The sequence below is a fragment of the Trichosurus vulpecula genome, chromosome 8, assembly GCF_011100635.1.
Source record: "Trichosurus vulpecula isolate mTriVul1 chromosome 8, mTriVul1.pri, whole genome shotgun sequence".
NCBI lineage: Eukaryota > Metazoa > Chordata > Mammalia > Diprotodontia > Phalangeridae > Trichosurus > Trichosurus vulpecula.
In genome coordinates this window covers 23,497,009-23,514,096 of record NC_050580.1, presented here as the reverse complement: position 1 = coordinate 23,514,096, position 17,088 = coordinate 23,497,009, and the positions used below count along the sequence as shown (strand labels likewise).

Genomic DNA, 17,088 nt, shown 5'->3' with positions numbered 1-17,088 from the left:
GTGGGGGCACTGGGTTCAAACCGAGCTTCTTGACACTTATTAGCTGTTTGACCCCAGGTAAAGCGCTGAAGTCTCCTCATCCGTTTTGATGGGGAAAATTATTTGTGCACTCCCTATGCCACCGGATTGTAATGAGAACCTTCAAGTGCCGAACAGATGTCAGCTGTAATTGTTCTCCTGCCTCACTATATACATTAAGTCATTAATGAATGAACAAAATTTTATTAAGTGCCTACTATGTGCCAGGCGTTGTCCCCAAGAGCTGAGGGCTACAAAGTCAAAAAGACAATCCCAGCTCTCAAAGACCTTTCCTTCAATTGAGGAATGAGTTCTTACAGAATAATAAATGGGCAATAAATACAAGATGTAAGGCAGATAAGTCCACTAATAACTAATAGAAAAATTAGTAAGTGTTGTTTGGAAGTGAGTCTGATTGGAGATTGGATCCATCCAGCAGTCAGATAAGCTAAAATTGGCCTCTTCACTGGGTCATCCTGACCCAGCCAATCAGGTAAACATTTATTGAGTGTCTGCCATGTGCCTGGCACTATGCTAAATGTTGGAGATACTAAAAGGGCAAAAGGTGATCTCTGCCCTTAAGCTTACAGTCTAATGGAGAAGGCAAACTTGGTTCTGTGCTCCTGTGATCTTGAAGACATCTCAGACTTCCTTCCCACCCTCATCACCTAGCCCTTTCCCAAAGTTTCTGAAGATTCTTAGCAGGGAGGAATAACAAGCAAGGTCCCCGCCGCCCCCCCCCCCCATCCTTCTCCCAGCTGCAGCTAGCAGTTTAATTGTCAAGCTCCCCCAGGGAGCTTCACTTTTAAACTCTTCATTCTTGAAGAGTTAAGATTTCAGGGAAATTAAAAGGATGCTGATAAGGACAATTCATATTAATATGGCGCCTTAAGTTTAACAAGTCATTTCTGCATTCTTATTTGTGGCCTCAGGGTTGGCGGGGAGGTCAGTGCTGATGAGGAAACTGAAGCTTCAAGGTGATACATGACTCGCCCCTGGCCCCACAGCTAATAGTGCCTAAGGTGGGATTTGAATCTAGTTCTTGCTGTCTCTAGGTCCAGTGCTCTACCTGCTCTGAAACTGGAAAAGACCTTGGAGTGCAAAACCTCGCAGATGGGTATTTTTTCAATCACACTTAAGATTTCATTGATGCAGGGTGAAGAAACTCCCTCCACCAATGCAACCTGTAGTTAAATGTCTGAAACCTGTGATGTCAAATGAGTTGTCTAGGTAACTTAGCAGAGAACTGACTTGCCCAGGGTCACACAGCCAATATGTGTCAGAGAAGAGACTTGAATCGATATCTTCCTGACTCCAAAACCAGCTTTCTATCCATTACATCACTTTGCCCCTCATCATCTATAGTAAGTACTTAATAAATGCTTGTCGAAATTAATTAAATCGAACTGAATTAAAGGTCATCTCTTCCAACTTCTTTATTTTTATGGAGAAAAGGTTCTTGGCATGATAGTAGACATGTATTTAATCAGTGCTTGTTAATGAAAGAATGAATGAATGAAATATTTATTAAGCACCAATGTGGGCAGTGCACAATGGTGGGCATAGAAATAGAAAAGTAAGATGAGTCTTGCTCCCAAGGAGCCCACCTTCTAATGGTGGAGACCACACACAGAAGATTTTAGCTATGAGTCGCATAGAAGGGTCCCATGGTCTTTAGGGGGCAGCTGCAGAGCATCTGATAATTCATGCCTCTTCTCTAGTACCCTTTCTGTTGACAAAATCATCTCAGTTCCTGATGTTGAACCATTTGACAGAGCGAATGACTTTGGTGGCGAGAACTTTCTGTTCATTGATTGTTGCGTGTTGAAGTGATCTGCAAGAAATCCCACAGCTTGTCCATGACAGAGCCAGAATTCAAACTCAGGATCCAATGCTGTCCCTCCAGATCCCAGTCTCCCTCGTGCCCTCGTGTTAGAGATTGGGAATCCTTGGTCAATAATCAGGGTTTCTCAGTTATTTGATGATGATGATAGAGTAAGGGGAAAATAACAATTTTCTTGTTTGAGAATGATCCCGTGGCTACACTGCCACATACAAAGATGTTGTTTTACGCCCCCCCCCACCCTTTGGTCTCCACCCCCACCCTTCAGTCTCCACCCCCACCCACGCTTTACTCATTCATCCATTGTGTTCACTTGTCCTTCCTTTAAGGTGAGACTTGGCCTTTACATTCGCACATTGTTGCTGCCCGGCTGAACCTGCCCCCATCATGGTGGGAGAACCATCTAGGACTCATTTTCATAATTGGCTGTTAGATGAAATCTCCAAGGTCAGGCCCGTGACATCACCTGACTAGCCATGCCTAAGCGGTTTGGGCCAGAGTGTCAGAGTAAAGCCAATAGGTATCCAGTCTCCTCTGCTCTTAGACGCGGGCAGCCCATGCCAGCCATCCCCCCTCAACCGAGATCCATCTCCAGTTGGCAGCTTTGTATTTACAGAAAACTGAGGAGAAAATAACATGTTAAGTGGAATCCATCATCTGGGATTAAGACAACTGTGTCCTTTTTGTTTTGTTTTTTGTCCCGATGTGGGTAGAGATAAGGCTTTCCTTGCTCTCAGACAAGCTGGGGATGAACTTGGAGCTTTCTGTGGGTTGGAAGACCCATCCAAAGAGGGGGGATAGCGTACTACCTGGGACCTCAGAACTAAGGAGGGCCCCCAGGAGAGTTGTGTAACAACCCTCTTGTTGCAGATTTGGATAAATGGACACTGACATGGATTACGAAAGGCCCAACGTTGAAACCATCAAGTGTGTCGTGGTCGGAGACAATGCTGTGGGAAAGACCCGACTGATCTGTGCCAGGGCATGTAACACCACCCTGACCCAGTACCAGCTGCTGGCCACTCATGTGCCCACAGTATGGGCCATTGACCAGTACCGAGTTTGCCAGGAGGTAAGGGGGACCCACCATCCTGCTGGGCCAGAGGCCTGAGTGCCTTCCAAATGAGACTGACCATCCCCTTAAAATGCTAAATTGAGTGGTTGGGCAGGGAAGCAGAGCAGCAAACAAAAATGACCCGAGAATCCCTGGGCTGCCTCACTTTTCACAGAGCATTCACAGAAGAAAGCTAGTTCTAGGTTAAGCCTCATTAGGGGCGGTAATACTAGTGGACCCCTTTCTTTGGATTGTACCTAAGATTTCATTAGGATAGGAAACTCCCAGTTAAGAAACTCCCTCTATCATTGTAGATTTGTAACTGCTTTGCCATTTAGAGTCTTAGAAAATATTCTGAAGTCCTAAGAAATGGAGTGACTTGCCCAGAGTCACACAGCTTTTTAAACTGGCAAATCTGTCTGCCAGTAGTCAACAGGCATTTATTAAGCACCTTCTATATACCGAGCCCTGCTGTATTAAGCAATGAGAATACAAAGAAAGACAAAAATCTGATCCCTGCCCATTCTAATGGAGGATACATGTAGATAAGTGGATCCGTCCAAGATAGACTAAATCCAAGGAGCTAAGTCTCTTAGAATAAGGCAACCGAGCAGCCAGTCTGTCAGATGGATGTTTCAGGCCTGGTGACCTCCTGAGCAGAAGTGACCCTCCCTGCTCTGTCTCTGTTGCAGGTCCTAGAACGTTCTCGAGATGTCGTCGATGAAGTGAGTGTTTCTCTCAGGCTCTGGGATACCTTTGGTGACCACCACAAAGACAGGCGTTTTGCTTATGGCAGGTAAATAAAATCTAGCCTAATTTAAAAAAAAATGCGATGCTTGGGTTTGCAATATCAAGTAAGCAAACAGAGTAGAGGAGAGGTGGAAATCACATGATGTGGAAAAGATGGGAGGGGATCTTAGTGGACCTCAAGCTTGAGATGAGTCAGCAGTGTGTGATGGTGATCCAAGTAACCAATGCAAACCTGGGCTACATGGACAGAAATAGCATCTGAGAGAAAGGGGGAGAGAGGTCGGCTGTACTGTCCCTCCTAGTTCGAACACATCTGCAGGATTCTGTCCTGGTCTGGGCACTACTTTTTAGGAAGGCCATTGAGAGAGTGGTTGGTGTCCAGGGTGGTGAGGAGGGTCATCCCACATGAGAAGCAGTTTGTCAATCAATAAGCATTTATTAAATGGGGCAGTCAGGGAGAGAGAACCAATTTCAACTCAGCGTAAGGAAAAGCTTCCCAACAGTTGGAGCCATCCACAAGCAGTATGGGATTCTGTGGATGGCAATCCATAAGCATTTATTAAGCACTTAGTGTGTGCCAGGCATTGTGCTAAGCGCTGGAGAGAGCAAGGAAGGGAAAAGGGAGAAGCCTCCCGGGATGAATTCTGACGGACTCTGGCAGGCCAGTCTTGGGGGATGTTGTCAGTGAACCATAGACTTAGGGACAGAAGGTCCTTTGGGGTCCTTCAGGGTCATCTAGTCCAAGCGCCTCTTTTACAGATGAGGACAGTGGGAGTTGAGAGTCCTGGCAAAGGTCAGGTAGGTAAGCGGAGGTAGAGTTGGGTTTCACCCCAGGTGCTTCAAGTTCAAGTTCAGGGCTCTTTCTCCTGTGTTAGACCAGATGCCCTTTGAAGGCCCTCCCAAATATGGGCATCCACGAGAATTGCTTTCTCATTGTGTGGTCCAACCTTTGCCGAATCCCACAATATTGCCCTGAGGATTTAGGGAGCAGCCAGAGTGGTAACATTGGAGACACTGGACCTGAGTTAAAATCCTAGCTCCGCTTTCTACCGATGTGTGCGACCTTGGTAAAGTCAGCTTGGTTTTTCTGGTGTTTGCCTATAAAATGTATCCTAAGTCATCTAAATTTATAGCTGAAAGAGACCTCAGGAGCTCTCCGGTCCAACCCACTCATTTTACTTATGAGGAACTGAGGCCAAGAGGAGTCAAGTCACAGTCACCCAAGGAGTGAGTGATGGGAGATATTTGAACCCTGGGCCTCTGACTTGAAATCAAGCATACCTTGGACTGTCCCGACCTGCCTCTGGGGCTTGGCCTAGTTACCATCCAAGGGGACATCCAGCTTGGAATCCACCATTCTGAATCCCAAGTCAGTCCAATCCATATAAGGCAGCAGAAAATTCTGTGGAGCTGTGAGATATGAGACGAGTCTACACAAGCCATGACCCCTGTTGCCACAGGAGCCCTAGGTCTCCTTTCTTTTCTCTTCTGCTCACAAGGCTCAGTTAAACTTTCCCCTTCACTGAAGAGGCAGAGGAAGCCGTGGGTGGGGCAGCTCTTAGGATGTTCCCAAGTCTTCCCCTTCTGCTGCCTGTCTCCTCAGTCCACATAACACTTCCCTTGCCTTCTGCCAGACTATTTCCAATCATTCTGAGACTGGGCAGCCCCATTTCTGGGCTCCATCTGCTGTTCCAGCCTTTTTGTGGCTACATTAGGTGGCTCTGCTTCCCTGGGTCCTTCATGACATCTAAAACACCCTCTCAGATTCATTGGGATGTCCTTTTTCCCCAAAAACCATCTCCAAATTCCTCTTTAGATGGAGTTCCAAAATACAAAATCAGCATTAGTACCAGATGCTGTTTTTTCCTCAAAAAAAGTAAGAAGAGGTGGCGATGAGAAAATGAATCCTGAAGGAAGAATATGGGGTTCCATTCCCACAGAGAGATGGGCATCCGCTGTAAAGGCCTCACATTCACTTCAGTGGCTACATGAACAAACGAATGAATGAACAAAGTGAGAACTCATTAAGCTCTTGCTATATGCTAAACAAAAAGTAATGGAGCCCTTCGTGTGGACTTAATAAATGCTTCATACAGCTGACTGATGGGGCACTCACTGGGCTGGAATATAGAGCTGTCTCCATGTCTGTATTCCAGACATGGTCTGGGACGTCAAGAAGCTTACAGTCTAGGAGGGAAGAAATAGAACATGTAGTAGAGAAGGAGAATGCCCATCACAATATGGTGTGCCGAGACAGCTTATGGGAGGAGAGGTACTCTCTTTGCTGGCAGCTCTCAGGGAGGACTCCCAGAGGGGGTGAGGTTTTTAAAGTGGCAACAGATTTCTACAGTGTGGCCTAGAGGGTAGAGATCATGTCTTGGAGTCCAGAAGACCTTGGTTCTAGACCTGCCTCGCACATACACTAATTGTGCAACCGTGGGAAAGTCCTTTATAACCTCTCTGGGTCTCTTTTTCCTCAGCTGTCAAATGAGTGGGTTGGACTATGGGTTCTTAATCCAGGAACTTCATACATACATACATGCATACATACATACATACATACATATACACACACACATATATGTATGTATGCCTATGTATTGTGTATATATGTATATACACATATATATTTACACAACACAGAGTTTTACAATTAGTTTCCTCTTATTTTTTATTAGTTTTAATTAGTTTCTTTTGCAATCCTATGTATTTTAAGTACTTAAAAATAGAATTCTGAGAAAGCCTCCTTTGCCACACTGCCAAAAGGGGCATGATACAGAAAATGTTAAGGAGTCTTGGATTAGATGGTCTCTGAGATGCCTTCCAGCTGAGTCAATGATCCTGAGGTCCCTGGTAAGTCACCTAAGTTATCAATGCCCCAGGCAAAACACTTCAGACTAGAAATAGCAGGAGAAATGGGAAGGTGCTAGCGCCAAGGAGAACCAGGAACATCTTTTTTTTTTTAATTATAAATTTATTTTTTATTTTTAGTTTACAACACTCAGTTCCACAATTTGGGGGGTTCCAAATTTTCTCACCCTCCCTCCCCTCCCTCTTCCCCACCCCCAAGATGGCACGTAATCCCATGTAAGTTCTACATATACCTTCACATTGAACTTACTTACATAATAGTCCATTTGTAAAGAAGAATCATAACCGATATAATGAATCATGAGAAAGAAGAAACAAAACCAAACTCCATAATTCTTTCTCTGGATGCGTATAGCTTTTTCCATCGTGAGTCTTTTGGAGCTGGCTGTGAACCTTGCATTGCTGGGAGGAGCCAGGAACGTTTTCTTGCGAAGATTTTAACTAAGACTTAAAGGAAGCCAATGAAGCAATCAGTTGGCATTTATTAAGAACCTACTATGTGCCAGGCACTGTACCAAGCACTAGGGATACAAAAAAGAGGCAAAAACCAGTGCCTGTCCTCAAGGAGCTTATAATCTAATGGGGGAAATAAACTTACAAACATACCCACATATGTGTACATATCTGTCTATATTAATATACGTATACACATGCGTATATCAACATACATACATATACATGTGTGTACACACAGGATAAATAGGAGATCCTTAACAATGGGAAGGTATTGGAGTGCAGAGGACTAGAGGAAGGCTTTCTGGAGGCAGCAGGCTTTTAGCTGAGTCTCAGAAGAAGCCAGGGAGGTCAATAGTCAGAGTGTTTCAGGTCTGGGGAAGGGACAGCCAGAGACAACGCCTTGTTTGAGGGAGCATCTTGTTTGAGGACCAGCATTAGAGGGAAGAGGACACGAAGGGGAGTAAGGGCCAAGAAGACAGGAGAGGAAGGAATGAGCCAGATTATAGAGCTTTATATCTCTGTGTCCCAGCAAGGGCCTGGGAAGCATCTTCCACAGAGCAGTTATCGTTGAGTTGCATTAAATAGGAGCCTGGGTTTAGAGCTAACGAGGACCCTCCGAGTCCCCCTAAGCCAGGAGCTCTGACCTTTGTTTTGGCTCATGGACTCCCTTGGCAGCCTGGGGAGGTCCCTAGATCTCTTCTCAGAATAATGCTTTTAAATGCATAAAGTAAAACCTGTAGGATTAAATGGGAAACCAGTTATTTTGAAATACAGCTATCGAAATGTTCAAAACCAAGCACGTGGCCCCAGGTGAAGAGTCCCTGCTCTTCTCCAACCTCCTCTTTGTTCTAGGTGAAGCACCCAAGGGCCAGCTAGTTGAAGTGAGTTAGTCAAGGGTCACATAGCTAATGAGCATCACAGGTAGGATTTGAACTCAGATCCTATGATTCCAGGGCCAGTGCTCTCTCCACTACAGGCAAGGCTTCTTAACACATTCACTCCAAGTTGGTGGTGGTTGTTTATCTTTTATTCTCGAAGAGGAATCCTGCTGTGTGTACCAAGCCGGTCCACACTTACATAAGAACAGATGGATGTCCCCTCCGATGGCCAATTCATGAAGCTTTATTAAGCACCTACTAAGTGACGAGGATTAGGCCCTGAGTGTGGAAATACAAGAGCCAGCCCATCCTTGCCCCCTGCAGGAGAGTCTGCAAGTTAAACAAGCTAATTAAAACTGACTTACGATACACTGAGAAATGTAGGGAAGGGGAAAACAAAAGAGAGCAGCAAAAATCTATTTTAAATAAAACCTTTTCTAAAGTTACTCAAAGGAACTAACATTCTTTTTTTAAAAAACTTTGATATATTTTGTTTCTGTATCATCTTCATTTCCGGGTGTATCGCTTCTTCCTCCCCTCCCCCAAGAGCCACCCTTTGTAACAAACAAAAATAAAACACAAGAGAAGAGATAACCCAAGCAGCTCATCATAAAGACACCGCACATCAACAGCCAATGGATGCAAATGTGTATGTAATGTGGCATGGACAACACCCCATAGCCAGGCTCAGCCCCCCCCTCTGCAAAAGAAGGAAGATCATCGAGGCGCCTGGAAACCAAATGTGTGCTTAGGTGGCACAGTCCTAGATGCTTTTCTAGCTGAGTGACCCTGGGCAAGTCATTTAACCATTTAATCTGTAAAATCGGGATGATAATAATAGCACCTGCCTAACCATGGTGGTTGTAATGGTCAAGTAAGATGAAATTTTTAAAGTGCTTAGTGCCTAAAGTGCCTGGCACACAAGAGGCTCCAAATAAATGCCCCCTTCCCTTCCTCTCTTCCCTCTCCGTGTGCCGGGCACTGAGCTGGCTGCCAGGGCCACAGAGACAGAAATGAATCAGTCCCTTCCCCTCCGGTAACTTCTGTTCCACTGGTGGGAGCAGCTTGGACTCCCTCGCACCACCCATGAATCTGTACCACTGGGATCACTGTTTGGTTTTTCTCAGAATTCACCTCTTCTCTTCCCTGATGTTTCTGCCCCTGCCTGCTAGCTAATGTCCTCATTTCCATGCGTTGGTTCATGGACCATTCACTAAACTCCTCAACAAAGCCGCAATGGTGGCTGCAGGGGGTTTCCACACATGGAGAGCTCAGGCTATATTCCCAAGTCCTCTGTTCTGTGCAGGGAGAGATGATGAGCTCAGGCCGTGGCTGGAGGAATGTGCTCCAGGAGGCCTACGGCTCACCTCTCTTCTCCGAACAACTCTGGGCCTGCCGATGAGATTCCTGAGATGTTTATGTTGAGGTCATCTTTCCTGTGAAACTGGGTGGTGTGTTGGACTGTACCATGGAAATCCCATGCATTGTTCACTCTAGTTTGGAAGATCAGATTGGGCATTAGGCAGTTGGAGCACCAAACTTTTTAATTTATTTATTTTTTATTTTTTAGCACCAAGCTTAAAAGTCAAGAATACCTAAGTTTGAATCCTGTTCAGACACTTACTAGCTGTGTGACCCAGAACTTCCTCTCCCTCAGACTCGGTTTCCTCATCTGTAAAATAATACCAGCCCCTCCCTCCTAGGATTGTTGTCAGGGTCAGAGGATACACGTAATGTGTTTTATAAGCCCTTAAACCTCCAGACAAAGGATCACTTGTTGTTGATGTTGTTAAACACTCTTTTGTTTAACACAGAATCCATGGCTAGGATTCGCTGTCTTGTGGCAGATAGTCCTGTCTTGTGGAGGAGGGATCAGGTTTGTTCAGCTTGGCCCAAGAGAACAGAACTAGGGAGTCACTGGGAGGGATTTGCAGAGAGAGGCCCATTCTACTTTTTGTAAGCATGACCTTTCCAACATTGAGAACTGGCCGAAGGTGGGATGGGCCACATCTTGGTGGCCATCTCTTCTAAGCCAGAACAGGAACAGGAGATCCCAGGTGAGGGGCCGGGCGACCACCAGCTGGGGACGTTGTCCACCAATTTCTCGTTCAGCTAGGTGTTGGACTAGTTGGCCACCAGCTCAAGTGAACGAGCCTTTGTTAAACGCCTCCCCTGCGCCAGGCGCTGGCCCTTTTCAACCTTGATTCTGTGATCTCTTGTGTCTCTGTGGCAGTTCTAAATTAATGAGCTCTTGATCCACTGGCTTGGGAGTCTACAGACCTGAGGAAAAGATGGTCTCTGAGCTCTGTGACCCTCTGAACTAAGCATGGCACTAAGCTCCCTGACCCGTGGCGTTCCAGCTCTGAGCGCTGAAAGGATGCCCAGAATCATCGCGTCTGCCCCTGTAACTTCATTATCGCTCCTCTTAGTCAGTAGAATCAAATAGCACCTTCAAGATCGTCTAGACAACCACTTCCCTTTTCATCTAAGATAGCTGAGGCCCAGACATCACATAACTTACACTAACCCTGGATATTCACATGCCGTCATCTCCCCCATTCGAATGTATACTGCTTGAGAGCACAGATTCTTGTTTTGTTGGGGGTAACTCGAGGGGCATATCTAGGTGGCACAGTGGGCAAAGCACTGGGCCTGGAGTCAGGAAGAGCTGAGTTGAAATCCAGCCTCAGATACTTACTGGCAAGTCACGCCACCCTGTTTGCCTCAGTTTGCTTATCTATAAAATGAGCTGGAGAAGGAAATGTCAACACCCTCCAGTACCTTTGCCAAGAAAACCCCAAATGAGGTCACAACAAATCAGACGTAACTGAAAAACTAGAGAAAAGTATTTTTTGTCTGTCTTTGTATCTCCAGCAAGTTAGTACGGTACCTGGCACCTGATAAGCATTTAATAAATGCTGACTGACCACTGCCAGGGGCGGGGAGGGGAGGTCAGTGGTTTTTTCCACAACATCACGTTACAGACTGTGTCCTGTCACCCCTGTGCCCCTCTGACCCAGCATTAACAAACTTCTCCGTCATGTGACTGTCCAAAGTCCATTGTTTTTCATTGCCCTCTGAGAGGTTCAGCTCTCTTAGGAGCAAGACATGCCCTCAGCCGTGAGGGATGACTGTTTAAAATTAAGCTTCCCTCTCAGTCACATGCCTCAGGAAGGCTCCCTGGCGCTCACCTTTTGGTTTGGTTTGGTTCAAAGCATGCACAAATCCCTCTTTATTGCTGCTCTGAGTGGGAATTTTACCTTGCTGTTGAAAGAAGACTGTGATTCTCCCAGGGGACCAAAAAAACCCAGCCGAGCTTGATGGCTTTTCTGAGAGAGATGCCCCAGATTTCCCATTATACTCATCCAATCCCCTGTAACAAAGAAAAACATTCAGCAAGTGGACAAAGCATCCCTATCTGACAGTGTCTACCACATTCCACACCTGTAGCCCTCCACTTCTCCACAAAGAGGCTCAGCTGTGTCTCTCTTCGTCTGTTGCCAACAGTTCCTCATTGCCATTGATCCGAATTCAGCCACCTTTTCCTCTTCATATCAGTCCCTGTTCTCCTGACAGATTGTATATCATATAACACTGTGTATCTCCTGATGGAGTGTATATTATTCTCCTGATTCTGTGCTTTTGTTGTTCAGTCATATCTTCCTGACCCCATTTGGGGTTTTCTTGGTGGAGTGGTTTGTCCTTTCCTTCTGCGGCTCATTTTACAGATGAGGAAACTGAGGCAAACAGGGTTAAGTGACTTGACCAGGGTCACACAATTAGTAAGTGTCTGAGACTGGATTTGAACTCAGGAAGATGAGTCTTCCGGACTCCAAGCTCTACCCACTGAACCACCTAGCTGCCCCTGGTTATGTGCATTCTTGGATCTAATCTAACAAGCTGGTTCATGTTATCAGTGTTTCTCCTAACTTGTCCCCAGGGATTCATTCTACTGCCAAATGTCTCAGATAGAACAGAAATCACAGAAGGAATCATGGGACCATAGACCACAGACCAGAAGGTCCTTAGAAGCTTCCTGAGGCCTAGGGGTGTAGCTTGAGATTAGACATGAAGTGTCACTTTCAAGCACTGCGCCATCTTTGCTATTGTGACTGAAAACCCAAGGTCTCTCAAAAGAATGTTCTAGGTACTTTAGTTAAGAAGCCTGATTCAATAATCATGTTTATTCTGAGAATCCTTAAAAACCGTATTATTATGGTCATCATCATCACCATTGGTATTATTTTGCTGTAGGGAAACTCTTCTATTTGCCATTCGTTTTGACTTTTAATGACTTGTCATTCGGGAAAGAAGACAGAATCCTCATTATGCTTTCTGTCTCCATTGGCTTAACAGCCCTTTTTGGGGCCCACAGAAATGTTTACTGTCCATGAGAATTAACAATCCATGTGTTGTTCGCATCCCCTTCTGGGGGCTGTGGAATAAGTGCATCTGGACCCTTGTTAATCATTCATTGTATTCCTGTAATGACAGGGAGAGGATCCAGATTCACAGCAGAGTGCAGGAGAACTCTGCCTCCAGCCCCGTCCCCCAATCCCAAAGATGAGGGGTAAGAAGTCGTCCCTGGGAATACTCAGAATTGGAATCCCAGCGTGAGACTCAGCTGAGTGGGTCCTCCCTGGTTCATGGAGATGGCAGGAGTGGGCTAGTACTCAATGATCCTCTGCCGTTTTCCCCAGAGTTCTGTAATGGGTGACGCCTTCTCCCCAGCTGGCAAGGCTCTGCCACCTTCTTTCCCAGCAAATCTGATGTTAAAAATAAGGCCCAAGTCAAAAATAAACCTTTTAGCTGAACTGAGGCCTCTGCTTGTCCTGTTGTTACATAGGAAGACCCCCCCCCCCACCCCCACCCCAGGATGTGTCATCAAGCCTCTGTAAAGAGGAACCAAGCCACCAATAAAGAGAGAGAGGGATTGAGCACCACCTTAGGCACCAACCTCATTCTGGCATGATATGGCCCCAACCAAAGTAGAGTGGGAAGAAATGAGCTGGGTTTGGATGCTGCCGCTGCTTGCTATAGACCGTGGGATCCTAGAATTAGAACAGTATTTCAAAGGACATTGAGTCTGGTTCTTTCATTTTACAAATGAGAAAACGAAGGCAGCCCGCCCATAGAGGGAAGAGACCTGCCCAAGGTGACTAAGTCACAGAACCAGTATTTGAACCCAGCTCCTCTGACTCCACCTCCAGACTTCTTTACTTACGCTGTGTTCCCTGCCTTCCATTGTGTAGTAACAAAGTGAATGTAGGTGCTATCGATGCTTCTATCTAGGTCATTGATTCAAATGTTAGCAGAACAAAATCCAACACAGATCCCTTCCCTGCACATGTGTGTCCTTGCATGCGCGCGCACGCGCGCACGCACACACACACACACACAGTAAGCTCCTTGAGGAGAGGTGGGAATATTTTCATTTTTATCTACCAAGTTCTTAACATGTCACTTAATTAAATTGAATTAAAATCAATTAAATTGATTTCACCCCTCTCTGGCTGGCAGGATCCTACCTGTTTCTTCTCCCAGCAAATCTGATTCCTAAAACAAGGTACAACTGAGTTTGGAGATCCCTACTTATTCTTCACTTATCACATAGAATCACAGGTTTGTATGTATTGAATTGGGGTACGCCTTCCAAGCTGACATTGAACTTTCAATGGCTCCTCTTTGGTTCTGGTCCTTCCACTAGCCCTCGCTCCATCCAACCCACATCTCTATCACTGTTATCCACCAGAAGAGGAGGCTTCACCCATTTCCATAAGCCTTATCTACAGCATTAGAAACCATCATGGAAAGAAAGAAGAGTAGGCTGGCATAGCCTGCTCGTGATGATGCTAGGCTGCCTCTTTGTCATAGCTGCTTCCTTTTCTAAATGTTCGCTAACCATCCCTTTAATAATACGTCTGAGATGTTGGCAGGAATTAAAGAGAAGTTCACTCATTGGCCTAGAGTGGGCAGAGTCCATTCTCTTCAATTTTGGAAAATTGCATCGTTTGTCTTCTCCCAACATTGTATGGCTTCATTCTCTACAGTCTTCCAGTGATCACCATTTGTAGCTCAGCAGTCACATCTGCCAGTAGGAAGGAGAGCTAGCTCTGCTGGATCAAGTAATTGGAATTCACCAAGAGTCAGCCAATCAGCAGAGAGGGCTGCTGGTGCAGAGATGGAAGCAGTGCCACGGGAGGAGAAAGATGTAATCTAAGAGAAGGCCCAGAATCTCAGTGGCTCAAGAGCAAGGACTTTTCTCTCTGCCTTTGTGCTCCTACCCTAAGCTCAGTGCTTTGCATAGACTACTCTACTGAGTCTTACCTCAGTTGGGTTGAATTGGCAAGCGTTTATGAAGGTGCCACTGTGTGCCGGGACACTCTACTAAGGCACTGGGCCTCCAAAGGAGACACTCCCTGCTCTCAGGGAGCCTCCATTTTTCTGGAGTGGGGTGGGAGATACAACGTGGACATATATGTAGTAAGTATATGCCAAATATAGACTCAGTAAATAGAAGGTAGTTGGGTGGGGGAGAAGGAGGAGAGGGAGGCATGAGCAGCCCAGGGGGCCAGTGGCAGCCTCACATCGGGGGCAATGTTGACCTAAGCTTTGGAGGAAGCTGGGGCCTCTGAGCGGCCAAGATGAGGGTCACCCTCCAAGAATGGGGGGCAGCTTCTGCATAGGTATAAGCAAATCAAGTCTGGAGCTTCCAACATTTGGGGACGAGTAGACACACTAGTTAATACCCTTTGGGATGTGTTGCTTAGTGGGATGATTGGACTTTTAAGCAGAAGTCCCTTTCAGAAAGGATTTATGGAGTATTCTTCAGGGCTCAGGACATGTGTCCATGGAGATAGGTCTGTGATCAGGTTGTGAAAGGAAGTGAGGGTGTCTGGAGACACATCTCTGTCGTGAAGGGACATCATGGGGGAATGGCCAGAGTACAGAATAGGGAGTCTGAGGGTATGAGTTCAAATTCTGACACTGCTCCTCATTACCTGTGGTTCCTTGGACAAGTCATGTAAAGTGACTTTAATACTTCAGATGAAGTTCTCAGGGCCTTGAGTTACTTATCTATAAAATGAGTGCGTTGGAGGGGAAGACCACAGAGGTCTCTTTAGCTCCAAGACCCCTCCCTCAAACCATGCTATCTCAGGCTTTCTGAAGGCTCAGGAATAGGCAGCCGCCTGCACCCGTCAGGCTACACTCGGTGGCCTCCCGAATTTCTACTTAGGTCTTTAATAGCTTTCTAAATGAGTCCGTGTGATCGGGCACTTGGTGAAAGAAGACCACAGAAAACTGCCTTCTCTTAAGCCTCTCACATTCTCATCAAACAATGAATAACTCCCTCTTCTGTTTATTTAGCTTAAAGACTCAAGGAAATGAGGCCCCCACTGGGAGTGCTCAAGTCTGCCTGCGGCCTTCTGGGATAAGCTAGAGAGCCCCCCCACCCCCATCACATGGCAGGAAATAAACCACCCCAGGCTTGAGGCAGGCCGTGGGGGACACCAAGGGGGCTCACAATTGGCAGAAACATCCCAGATGGGGGCTCCTGTCTTTGCCTCATATACTAATGGACTCCTCTGAGTCTCTAGGCTACAGAGGATGGGCAGGGAGGGTGTAACATGGTAGGATCTGCCTTTTAGGAAGATCATATTGACAGTCAGGTAGAGGATAGATTGGAGTAGGGAGAGACTTGAGGTGGGCAGACCCACCAGCAGCTATTAGGATAGTCCAGGTGTCAGGTGATGAGGGCCTGCCCCAGGGTGGTGTCTGTGTCAAAGGAGAGGAGGGGGCCTGTGTAACAGCCAGGACTCAGAGGCTCCTGAAGCCAAAACATAAAGACAAAGGCCCCACTTCTCCGGCCTGCGTTGGTCCTCTTCCCAGCTTCTCTAAGGCTGGTAACCAGACAGTGTGGGTATCCCTGAGAGGGTCCTAAATGACTGTCCCTCTCCTTCCACTGATTCCAAGCCCCTAAGAGCTACAAATTTTTTGGCTGGGGTCTCTCACTAGATGTGCTGTTGAGAAAGTACGTGTAAGTCCCCCAAAGCTGCAGCAGGGGCAGGCCCGGGGAGATGGTGCCATGACCACCATGACTGCAGAGATGCGGTTCTGGGCTCCCAGAAAGGGCAACATTAACCAGCCTTTGTACTTTTAAGTATCACGTCCCGGAGTTCATGGGCTCGCGCTTTTATAACTTTCGGTGTGTTCTGCAGCCTTTTGGCCAGCTTCAGGACAGCTTCTCAGAAGAACGTAAACGCGTAAGATGAAGTGAACGGCCTTACGAGAGAAAAGCTCAAGAGTCATGTTGAACTCCAGTTATCCAAATAGTTTTCCAAAACCAACTCTCAGACGGCAGGTTAAAAGCCTCTGGTCCGGTCCAGCCCTCTCCTGTTGTGGGTGAGGAAGCTGGGGTGACTCGTCCCGGGGCCCACGGTTTTATTTGGTTATTTCTAGTCTTATTGCACATATTCCACGTCACATGGGCTCTGTTTCTAACAATAAGACTGTAAAAGTACGGTTCCCTAATAATTCATGCTATTTAATTAATTATTCATATGCCAGTCGCTGGTGTCCTCACAGCAACCTCAGGAGTAGCCGTTGTGGTTATCACAATTCCCGTTTTACAGGTGAGGATGCTGAGCATCCCTGAAGTGACTTGCCCAGGGTCACACGGCTAGTGAACGTTGGAGGCCGTATTTTTAATTTAGGCCTGACCCCACGTTCCGGTGTCCGCTCCGTCGCAGCCACCTTGGAAGGGGATTTAGGGGATGCCCCTCTTCTCTCTGATAGAATGTAGCCCAACCTACATTGAGGGGCTTCCTCCCTCCTCCCCCTTTTGAGGTAGGTTCCCCAAACCAGCTGGTACAGAATCTGTTAGAGATGCCACATGGAATCGTGGATTTAAAGCTGAAAGGGTCCGGGGAGGCCATTTGTCCAACTTCATTTTGCTGATGGGGAAACTGAGGCTGCGGGAGAAATTGTGTGTGTGTGGTTTGTCCTTCATTCTCAAATAGGACCATGACGTCAGGGAGGTGATGCCATGACTTGCAAATGAATTGGATGTAAGGGAGGGAGGGCTGTGTAAGGTCACTGGCCTCACTTTCTCCTCCGGAGCCATCTGGGTCCAGTGACCAGATATAGATCAGGATGATTGTGGGAGACCTTGTCTGCCCAAAGTCACAGAGGTAGCATGTAATAGAAGCCAGATTCAG

General features: G+C 46.6%; 1 protein-coding gene across 4 annotated transcripts in view; it reads left to right on the top strand.

The window, feature by feature from the left end:
* Positions 1–17,088, top strand: part of RHOBTB1 (Rho related BTB domain containing 1) — a 190,190-nt gene that overhangs the window by 137,511 nt on the left and 35,591 nt on the right. For all 4 annotated transcript variants that reach the window (XM_036735059.1, XM_036735062.1, XM_036735061.1 and 1 more), the window contains exons 2-3: positions 2,732–2,933; positions 3,608–3,711. In XM_036735059.1, the coding sequence (XP_036590954.1) occupies positions 2,742–2,933; positions 3,608–3,711 (296 nt within the window). In that variant the 5' untranslated portion in view covers positions 2,732–2,741. The remainder of the gene's footprint in view (positions 1–2,731; positions 2,934–3,607; positions 3,712–17,088) is intronic.